Source organism: Taurulus bubalis (genome assembly GCF_910589615.1).
Source record: "Taurulus bubalis genome assembly, chromosome: 17".
Lineage (NCBI taxonomy): Eukaryota > Metazoa > Chordata > Actinopteri > Perciformes > Cottidae > Taurulus > Taurulus bubalis.
This window is the reverse complement of record NC_136605.1, coordinates 17,238,781-17,249,726: the sequence shown is the minus strand read 5'-3', so window position 1 is coordinate 17,249,726 and position 10,946 is coordinate 17,238,781. Positions and strand designations below refer to the sequence as shown.

General features: G+C 41.2%; 1 protein-coding gene across 1 annotated transcript in view; it reads left to right on the top strand.

Annotated features, from left to right (window-relative positions):
* Positions 1–339: 339 nt before the first annotated feature.
* Positions 340–10,946, top strand: part of med25 (mediator complex subunit 25) — a gene marked incomplete at its 5' end in the record, with an annotated part of 16,986 nt that continues 6,379 nt past the window's right edge. Inside the window, 14 exons of the mRNA XM_079232991.1 lie at positions 340–464; positions 563–608; positions 741–865; positions 993–1,091; positions 2,032–2,152; positions 2,282–2,438; positions 3,009–3,133; positions 3,271–3,346; positions 3,491–3,747; positions 5,803–5,898; positions 8,750–8,835; positions 8,925–8,982; positions 9,067–9,174; positions 9,730–9,906. Coding sequence (XP_079089117.1) covers positions 340–464; positions 563–608; positions 741–865; positions 993–1,091; positions 2,032–2,152; positions 2,282–2,438; positions 3,009–3,133; positions 3,271–3,346; positions 3,491–3,747; positions 5,803–5,898; positions 8,750–8,835; positions 8,925–8,982; positions 9,067–9,174; positions 9,730–9,906 — 1,656 coding nt within the window. The remainder of the gene's footprint in view (positions 465–562; positions 609–740; positions 866–992; positions 1,092–2,031; positions 2,153–2,281; positions 2,439–3,008; positions 3,134–3,270; positions 3,347–3,490; positions 3,748–5,802; positions 5,899–8,749; positions 8,836–8,924; positions 8,983–9,066; positions 9,175–9,729; positions 9,907–10,946) is intronic.

Below are 10,946 nucleotides of genomic sequence, written 5' to 3'. Positions count from 1 at the left end.
TATTAGTTGCACTAGTATGCATGTAATCATTTAACTTGTATGAATCTAATTATTGCACGAGTATGAATGTAATTATTGCACTAGAATAAATGTATTCATATTGCTAGTATGAATGCTTGTAAAGTAGTGCTGCTCATCTCTCCTCTTGTTGTTGTGTTACTTTGCATTAGAGTTTACATTCAGGACATAAATGCAGTCCCTGGTGCTTACGGTTGAAACGCAGATACATTTCTTGCAGTGGAAACGCCCTAATAATATATGTTCTGCTGTACCATGGAGTCTCTCATTTAGACTTGCACATACATGTTCATTCTGTCCTCTCTTCATAGTGGCAGGTTCATGGAGCCGTCCACGAAGCCTGCGGCCAACCCAGTGGCCGATGTGGTATTTGTCATTGAAGGGACGGCAAACCTTGGACCCTACTTTGAATCTCTAAGGAAACATTATATACTGCCAGCCATTGAGTAAGAGCATTAAGGCACCCGTCCTTTGCAAAGTTATTCCGTCATTATTCATGTTGTCATAAATGCATCTGTCTTACTTTTTATTTGATTTACCATAGATATTTTAATGGAGGGCCCCCAGCAGAAACAGATTTTGGTGGAGATGTGAGTGTTTCACCCTTATTTTTTTAAATATTTGAATTCACATTCTTTGTCAATAGTTTCAGAAGATGAATCTTAGAAAAGTGTCTGCAAATATTGCTAATATACATATTCCTGTGTTTCCTTTGTCCCTAGTACGGAGGGACACAGTACGGCCTCGTGGTGTTCAACACAGTAGACTGTGCGCCGGAGTCATATGTGCAGTGTCACGCACCAACTAGCTCTGCCTTCGAGTTTGTGTCGTGGATCGACAGCATCCAGTAACTAATTCAAATGATTTACTTGATTTATTACAAAGTTGACAATGTTAGTCGGTTTCACATTGCTTTATTTCGTCATACATTATTTTGTAAATCTTCCATATGACCCTATTTTTGTTCCACGCAGGTTCATGGGAGGTGGAGCAGAAAGCTGTAGTCTAATTGCTGAGGGACTCTCGGTGGCCTTGCAGCTCTTTGATGACTTCAAGAAGATGAGGGAGCAAATGTAAGGCAGCCTTTTTGTTTCACTCTGCTCACTAATTCTATGGAACAGTATACACATTTTCAAAGTACAATCTCTGCCCACCAATGGAAGGATCATTAGCTAGCATTGCTCCCTTAAAAAGTGTTTAACGCTTCATTTATTACAGCTTGGACGAGTGTCCTGTTTGGTCATGGAGTGGAATAAGCTTCCAGAGTCGGTCTTTCTCTGCATGAGTTTCTTTATGACAAATAAATGAGGCCCTCGTCTGCAGAGTACAGAACTGAGTTACACACACATCACACTGGCTGATATACACACACACACACACACACACACGCACACGCACACGCACACACACACACACTAGAGATTCCTCCTGTAGCCCTTCCAGTTACCTCCCTTTAATGGGGTTTTCAGGGGTTTCAGTTTATGTCAATCAAATTCAGTTCACCAATGGCCGTAAATCATGTTTGCTGAGCAATTGTTCACCCGCAGGGGAGTATCAAGAACAGGCTGCACACTCTTTGGAGGTCGCTACGCTCTTTGTCAATATGATCTATAAATATGTCCTCTTCCTTGTTTTATGATCAGTGAACGTGTATATACGTTTTCTATGAATGAATAGTGTAATTCAAAAGTTATGGGAATCATGTTTACAAAGTATTTAAATCTGTCTATGCGATCAAGGTAACAGAACCTTGTTTATGGAAAAACATTGTCCTAATTAATTTTGTCGTCTTGTTTGACATCGACCTAAGGGCAAGAAAACCATGAACAAATACAAGCACATATTGAGCTCCTGTAAGTGGCAACCGCCACAACCGAGTGTTTCACCTGTCGCTGCTCTGACGTTGGCTTGTTTAAAGGCCATAGAAATACCCTCCGAATCCCTACATTGAATTCAGGTGTTTAAAAAAAATCTAAACAATGTTTTTGCTTTCTCTTTTTCTACATTTGCCAGAGGTCAAACCCACAAGGTGTGTGTGCTTCTGTGTAACTCTCCCCCGTACCTGCTTCCTGCCGTGGAGAGTGTCAGCTACACCGGCTGCACAGCAGACAACTTGGTCAAGATCATCAGAGACGTGAGTCTACTTATATTGTCTCCATTAGGTACTTAGTTGTGTCTGACAAACTTAATTTGCCTCAATATTTTTGTTATGAATCAGTGATATTTGTATTTGATTCACTTTATTGGATTTCATATCTCTTAGAGAGGAATTCACTTCTCTGTGGTGGCTCCTCGGAAACTGCCTGCTCTGCGGTCTTTGTTTGAGCGGGCGTCTCCAGTAGGCGGTGCCGTTGAACCCCATCCAGACTACAGTCAGGACCCCTTCCACATGGTCCTCGTCAGAGGCATCTCGCTTCCTGGTGAGAAACCACATTTAACACGCGTTTGTGATGGGGCCATCTTTATTAATCCATAAATGTCCCTGATTAAAATAACTCTCATTAATGTTGTTTGTTATCTCTGTCCGTGCATCTTTTTTGTCTGTGCTTTTCAGTGTGGTTTTAAATGTTCCTTTTTTTGTATTATGCATTTTCCTTGAGGTAACCCCCCTCTACCAGTAGCAGACTTTCCTCCAGCCTCTAGTGTGGTTTTGATTATTGTTTCCTGTAATATCATCCTGACCAATATGGTTGTAATATACTAGTTGCTCATTTCACGTGTGTTAACTGCAGCAGAAGATGATCTGATGCTTCACGTGAAGTCATTCTTTAGTTGGTGGTAGCTTCAGCAGTTGTAATTAAAGACTTGAGCTATTCCTAAGGGTTACTCCTACACCTTTCTGTGAGTAGGCAGGAGTTCCTTGCAAAATGTGTCTTTGTCTCCGTCACATTTATCAAAGCACCATTTTACTCCTACATTGGGAGCATTCTTAAGTTCACATCTCAGAACTGTGTAAAAACTCTTAAGCTCATCCGACCGTCTGTCTCCAGTTTCTTTAAGTGGAGGACCTGGGCCGCTCAAGCCTGTCCTCCCTCCTCAGACACTGCCTGTCAATCAGCCTCTTGGTGGAGCTTCACAACCCCCTCCACCCATGAACACAGCCCACCCTTATCAGGTAATGGGCACGCGGCCACACAACGTAAGGCTAATTCCTGCCGTCTGCTTTTTGGCTCAGTTTCAGACAGTGGTGTTTATGTTCCTTCCCTCAAACTATTACCTAGCATTGTCTTCCTTTAATCTGCCTGCTGACAGAATACGGCCCAGATGACTGCTGCTCAGGTGGCGGCGCAGATGGCTGTGGAAGCAGCCAACAACCAGAAGAGTCGCTGTGAGTTACCAGTGGACTCTGTGGGCCTTTTGTGAACACTTTTTTTGCCAAGCTTTTAGTTGTGCCGTCCGCATACTGTATGTGTGACTGTGTCTTTTTTCTCCTTTTTCTTTGAACATGTTGTGTTCCCGCTGCCTCCTCCAGTCCCGGGAATGGTCAATCAGGGTCCTCCGTTTACCAGTCAGCCAACTCTCCCATCAGTCGTCGGAGTGAAGATGAATCAGCCCAGCATTCAAACTGTCACTACTTCAACACAGCCCATAATGCCACAGCTACAAGTTCCTCCCAATCAGCCAGTCCCACCCCCAGTACAGCCAGTACCAATTCAGCAGCCGCAGATACCACCTCAGCAACAGACCCCTGTGAATCAGACCACAGTGCCTTCAGTACAGCCTATCATGGTAAGTTATATAATAACCATACCACCAGTTTTATTGTTGTTTTTATGGATGTTTTCCACTACAGGGTCTTTAAAAAGCACATAACCATTGTGTACTTGAGATTTAATCAGTGAGCTTTAGAGGTGCTGACGGCCAGCTGTTTCACCCGGCCTCCAGTCTTTGTGCTAAGCTAACTGGCTGCTGGCTGTAGCGTCATATTGAATGGAAACGTATAGAAGTGGTATTAATCTTCTCATTTAACACTAGGCCTACTTTAATAATGCAGGACATATTCTGAATAATGCATGCATTGCAGCCTTATTATGTGAATTTAAGACGCACCTTTTCATTGATGTTTATCCAAAACATTCTGTTGGTAAACACACTGAAAACACAATGAATTCAGGTCAGACGAAGCCCCAGATCACGGGCCAATAAGCTCTTGTAGTGGGAAAGAGCTATCGGGGGACTTTGGCACCTCTTTTCTGCATTCTGACGTTTTAGAAATAATCGTCTTTAGGGGGTGCTATAGGTACGGTTTAAAATCCCAACCAAGGTCTTGTTGCATCTCTTGCACTGTAAATTCAAATTAGATTATGCACATATTCAGCTTATCTTGCTCTAAATCTTTTACTCCAGCTCCATCAAATGACACCATGTTGAAATTTCAAAAATAATTGTTTGCTTTTGTCAGTGTAAAAGAGGTGTGCTGAGTCTGGAGAACAGGGTCAGACATGCACAATAAAAAAGCGTGGAACAGTGATCAGAGCGAGATGGGAAAGATTAGTTGACTCTCACATCTAGACCCCTGTCTAGATGTGAGAGGTTGTGTGCGGCAAGCTGTCCATTTTTTTTCCACAATTTAAAAAAAAAAAAAAAATACACAGACGCAACAGAGATAAATAATATCACAATGCAGAAGGCCCACGGGGTTTATTTGAAGCCTCCACCTAAATAGTATTTCACATAATCATAGAGAGCACAAAATGAAAAGCGGGAGAGCAAACAATTTGCAGTGAAAAAGTTAAACATGTTAATAAGTGCATAAGTAAAAACATATTGTGATATAATTACATCCATCTTTTCTCAATACTTAACAATGCTCTGGAGTTATTGGAAATGTGTGGATCACACAAGTCAGAAACAAATCCTGTGCAGCCACAACTAGAATATAATTCTACAAATACTGTAATGCTAACAATATTAGTTTCTGCTAATCTTTATCTGCAAATGTGCAGAAATCCCAGCTTTTTAACAAAATGAATAGAAATGCGAAAAGAAAAAAAAAAAAAAAGCAGCGCAACATTCATATGTTGATTTAGATTTGTATGTCAGCGTTCTGAATGAAGCTTCAAACTCTTCAGCTCTGTGTGCCTCTGATTGGTGACTGGAGCCTTACATGTGAGATGTTTGCTGTGAGCCTTGTATTGGATTGTATTTCATAATGTTTGACGCAAGTGAATCAGAACCAACATTCTGTTTAAAATAACTCCAAGCACTCAGCTGTAGACTTGATTTGGTATTCCCGACCCCTTGTAAACACTATCAATGTTTAAATCGTATTAATATTTTCAGATGTAAGTGGCCCTGCTCGTGTTAGATATCAGAGACCCAAGACTTAAGTCTGATGCTGTGCTGCCAGCAGCCTAGAGCTGAGTTTGCAGACTAACACTCTGTCTGAAGTCTAATATCAAAATGAATTTTAAATGTTCGTTCTACTATCAGATCAAAACCAGAAGATGTTCCCCTTTTCCCTAGAAAATCATTGTGGCTACATTCAGTGTTATTTCTCCACTGTTCACAATTCATTCATTCATTATTCTTACTACTACAGCATACTTGTGAATCTCTCTAAACTCTCTAAAATTTGCCAAATCTAGTATTTAATGATTCGTCAGCTGTGCAGAATTGTATGCTTTCTATTATTCACTCCATGATCAAATCATCTACTTAGTCAGTGTCTTTGTTTCCTTTGACTTGACACATACACCTGTATGTGTAACTGGTATAGGGATCAAACTGTACTTGTACACTGTATGTGACTTCTTCCCCTTCTATTTCCTTTTTTCTTGACAGCCTGGTGTGTCTGGAGCTCCGGGCAATGCAAATACAATTGGACCGCAAGTGGCGAATAAGATTGTAGCGTGGACCGGTGTCCTGGAGTGGCAAGAGGTAATGCCTTGTAAAAGATCTGATTTAGAATAGGTGGTGCCCTTAAAAGTACAGCTTTGAAACAAAGCAATATTATTACATGTAAGAGAAAGGGTTGTTCAGATCAATCCCTGCACTTTAGTCCCCGATTGCACAACTGAACATTAAGGAGTTCGTAGTGTTAAAACGCTGCTAAAGTTCTGGCTGAGCGGAAGCCGTCGTAGTTAAGTGGTCCCAAACTTTAGTCCGCCAGTTTAAGAGGACAGATGTCAGTAAAAGGAAATTTCAACATTTTGAAAACGGTGTTTATTTGCCTTCTTGCTAAGAGTGCTGGGAGAAAGATTGATACCGATCTCATGTCTATAAATACGAAGCTGCAGCCGGTTAGCTTCGGTTAGCATACACACTGGAAACACAACAAAATGACACCAGCACCTCAAGTTACAAACATGTTCTATCTCTTTTGTTTAATGTACAAAATCAAAATGTCCTCTTAAAAAAAAGGGTGTTTCTTTCTTCTTTTTATTTTTTTTAAATAACAAGTTGTGGTTTTACAGGGGATTATGTGCAGGAGTTTTTCTTGGCCAGCTTGAGTCTTAGCTGGTTGCCTGGCAAGCTCACTGTGACATCATGGCTTGAGAAATGAGAGGCCATGTTTTAATTAGTGAGCTTGTAAGAAGTCCTGGTCGGTGGATTTTGTTCCCTTTGAACAGAGTGAGCTGTTTCACACCTTTTTACAGTTTATATGCTAAGCTAACTAGCTGCCGGCTCCCTTTTTATTTTTCATCTAACATATATGAGTGCTATTTATTTAATGATTCAACTCGGAGTAAGAAAAGAATCAATATATTTCATAAAATGTCAAACTGTTGTTTTCGTTAACTGTGATATCTCAGCTGTGAGAACTAGCTTATGTCTTCCCAACATACAGTGAGCATTCTCCACTGTCTAGGCCCTATCACTGTTGTGAGTCCTAATAACAACATCTCATTGATTATTGTACAGTAAGATTAATTGCACATTATTTTATTGACTCACTACTAGTGCTTTAGCGCAAGGTCAAATCAGTTTAGGTTGCAGTTGCGGTGCCGAGCCAGGAAAATGGATGTTAATGGCTTTCATGCGACACTCATGTGGCCTTCGAGTGTTTGTGGACAGACTCGGATCAATCGCCTCCATCGACTATGGTGTCATTCTCCCTGTTGTGTTTGTCAAAATGATCCAAGTCAAGTTAAATGGACAGGAATGAGAGCGGGAAGCTCAAGAAACTCTGAATCTCGCCTGTGAGCATGTGCAGACGCGAGCAACCGGAGTGCAGATCAGGAGCACGGAGCATTGCTCTTAATCCGCTACTTCCTCCTCCAGCTCACTCATTAGGCGTTCAGCTCTGTAAATGATTCTGCGGTGGAGTAATCTGTAATGTTGAGGAGAATTACACCACAGACACTAAAACTCGTTTGAAGAAATGGGTGTTGATTTTTAAAAACTCTCGCAAGGGATGCCAGCGCACTTGGCTGGAGCTTGCTCTGAGCACAGCGTTATCAATATGGTTCTCTCATTTTGGCTGAATTTCTATCTGTTAATTCCCAAAAGTTTTATTTGTCTAAAATGTGGGGGTAAATTTCCAGTATGGTTCCGCTTACATTATTTCTTTTAAGTAGATGCGATTTGAAGACGATTTGTTTTGTTACAGTTCACATCTCGGTGTCCCTGGAATGGATAACCCATTTGTCTGCAGAGAGAGCCCAGCACAATGCATTGGCAATGGACAGCACAGGGATACAGTGGGCCTGACTAATATGTGATTGATTGATCATTGATCCTTCATTGATGCTCTGAAGATGAAGTGTGCTGGCGCTTTTCCCAGTGCGATCGCAGCATTGATGCACTTAGAAAGTACTTCTTTATGTCTTTCGTTCCTGACATGCTACTAAGGAACAGGTTATCTGCAGATCTTTGAAAAGTCCATCCATCCGTCCGTTTTTTAATTGCTTGTCCTGATGGGGGTCACAGTGGCATGAGGCTGAGCTGGGCAGACCACCACATGTTCTTCTCCAAGGTCATCTGGAAGATGTAATCCCCAGCATGTCCTTGGTCTTCCCTCGTGTCCCCAAGCAGTTGTTAATTTCCAGCTTCTCCAGAAAGAGACAGAAAGAAGGCAATCCTGAGCTCACCACAAGTGTAATGAGTATCACCACAGAAACCAATGCACTCTATAACAAGGCAGTGCCTCTGCAGTTATAACCGTTTGCTAAATTTACAAAAAAAAAGGTCAGCAAAAGTAGACAATTCATTTAATTATTTGTAAAAGTCCTAATGTTGGCCAACTCCTGAATCTGAGCACAGTCATTTGGAGTCTCTGTTCCAGCATTTTGTCAGGAGGCTTTCTCGAGGACTGTTAGGTTAATCTAAGTCAGTTAGAACACACCACCCTTTTCTTTTTAATGTTAAGAAGCTGGAGGTGTGAATCATCTAATAGCATTTAAATGTGTTAAAAGTACCTGCAGTAATTAGTTTTTCATACCAAAGGGGCCCCACACTGCCACCTGTAGACCAGCAGCATGGTGTGACACCACTGGTGAACCTCACAAGCAGAACAAACTCATACTATCATATCTGTTTTTTTTTTAAATTTTTTTAAATGAAACACAATCAGGATTTATGCATCATTTTCAATGATGGAATGTACTTTGATTACCTTGTTGAGTTGAACGTATGTTAGCTCTGACAGCTTTGTTTTTTTAAATGTTGGTTTGGTCTCAGGGCCGTATTTAAAAGATGACTTTTTAAGGTGTTCTTCTGGCTCACGGTCTAACTCTCCTCCTCCGTTTGTGTCACTCCTCACTGCCCCTTCCTCCCCCCTTTCCTGCAGAAGCCTAAAGCCTCTTCAATGGATTCAACAACCAAACTAACGCGTTCTCTGCCATGTCAAGTGCATGTTAACCAAGGGGAAAACCTGTGAGTAGACGATCGATCACTGTGGATTTTATCTCGACGCTGGTTGTCTTGTGCACACAGTTTACCCCTGCCATTGTGTCTCCAAACAGAAACACAGACCAGTGGCCACAAAAGCTCATCATGCAACTGATTCCACAGCAACTACTGGTGAGACCTTTTTTTAATTTTATTTTGATTTAAGTTTGAATATGTTCTTTATGAATGATGCATAACTAAGTCCTGTCTTTGTAGACAACCTTAGGCCACCTCTTCAGGAATTCTCGAATGGTTCAGTTTCTCTTCACCAACAAGGACGTGGAGTCGCTGAAAGGCTTGTACCGCATTATGGCCAATGGCTTCGTGAGTTTTCAAGCACTCTATTTCCTGAGATTAAAAATGATGTGTGTTCCCTCCATGTCCCCAATCGTATCCATCATTCAGTGTACCTCAATACATTTTCCATGAGTGGCAGCTGAGTGCAGGTCCCACTTCTGTCCAGTAGTTGGACTGAACTGCAGTGTTGCGGTAGAGACTCTAGAGGGGGTTCCAGCCCATACATTTAGTCACTTTCCAGCCAGATTTCAAACATGCTCTGCCATCAGTTCAGTCAAAAACCTTTTAGTTTAGTTCCAGAAGCATAATGATGGAGGTGTATCGTTAATGAAGTAATTCCATTGAGGAATAGCAGAGGCATTAATGGTATTCAGTCCAGCTTTGCCTGAATGTGATTTACGGCCCTTTGAATCCACAGTATGAGTTAAGTTAATACCATTTGCGTTCAATTTACAAAACTGATATGTTTGATTGGGCAAAGGAGCTCAGGAGTAGGTTATGTCCCCAAGCCCGAGCACATCCCATAATTCTTACAGTGTCCCGTGTCATGTGTCCTAATCTGCCCTTTGACCCTGCCTGCAGGCCGGCTGCGTCCACTTCCCTCACACGACGTCGCCCTGTGAAGTGCGGGTGCTGATGCTGCTCTACTCGTCCAAGAAGAGAATATTCATGGGCCTCATCCCCAACGACCAGAGCGGCTTCGTCAACGGCATCCGGCAAGTCATCACCAACCACAAGCAGGTCCAGCAGCACAGAGCGGTGAGTGGTGATAGCCGGGAGGAGGCGGTGGGAAGAGAGGAAGGCTTCAGTGGGGCGCGGGGAGGCCAAAAGGAGGTGATAACGAGGAGGCATTATTGAGGAGCACTGGGGAATTGAGGTGCATTGTTTACAGAATTTAAGGTGCATTGTTATTGACATCTCATTTCCAGTATCTTCACAGCAGCCTCAACGAGGCTAATGGAGCTAGCTTGAGCGACATTTCTGTTGCTCTGCCACATCATCGTCTCTGCTTAAGTGAGAGTAATGTAGGCCCTATATATATATATATATATATATATATATATATATATATATATATATATATATATATATATATATATATATATATATATATATATATATATATATATATATATATACAGTTTGCATTCTTTATATTGAATCGGTTCAAATAGAATTGTATCTTTAACACTGTGCAGTGTTAACATGCATTTGGAGCAACAGTGTCTATTGTGTTTATTCTTTATTAAAGGCATATGTGCAACTAAATACCAGCTGTTTTTACAACAATCTTACAGCTTATATGCATTCACGACATGATAACATAATTATCATGTTGTGAAACACTATACATTACGCATTTACTGTAATATGAGACACTTTCCATATTCTGCCACTGAGAGGTGTTGATCGGTTTGTCATATTTAGAGCTGAAATGATTAGTTGATTTGTCAATCAGAAAAAAATTGATGTAATGTTTGTAAGCAGTTCTTTTTTTCAGTCATTGTTAAGCAGGAATGTGTCTGCTTCCAGCTTCTTAAATGTGAGATTTGGTGTTAAACTGAACATTTGGGGGTTTTAGATTGTTGGTTTAAAAACAAGCAATTTGATGGGCATTTTTCTTTTGCAATTTTCATTAATCTGAGAAACAATCAGCAGCGTCGTCAATAATAAAAACAATGATTAGTCTTGTTTTAAAGTGCCCGTGCAGTTAGAACATACCTTCCTGTGATGTCGTCAGTTGATGACTTCATAAAAACAGAATATGCTCACTGGTTGCTCCGTCCTCTGCTATAGTT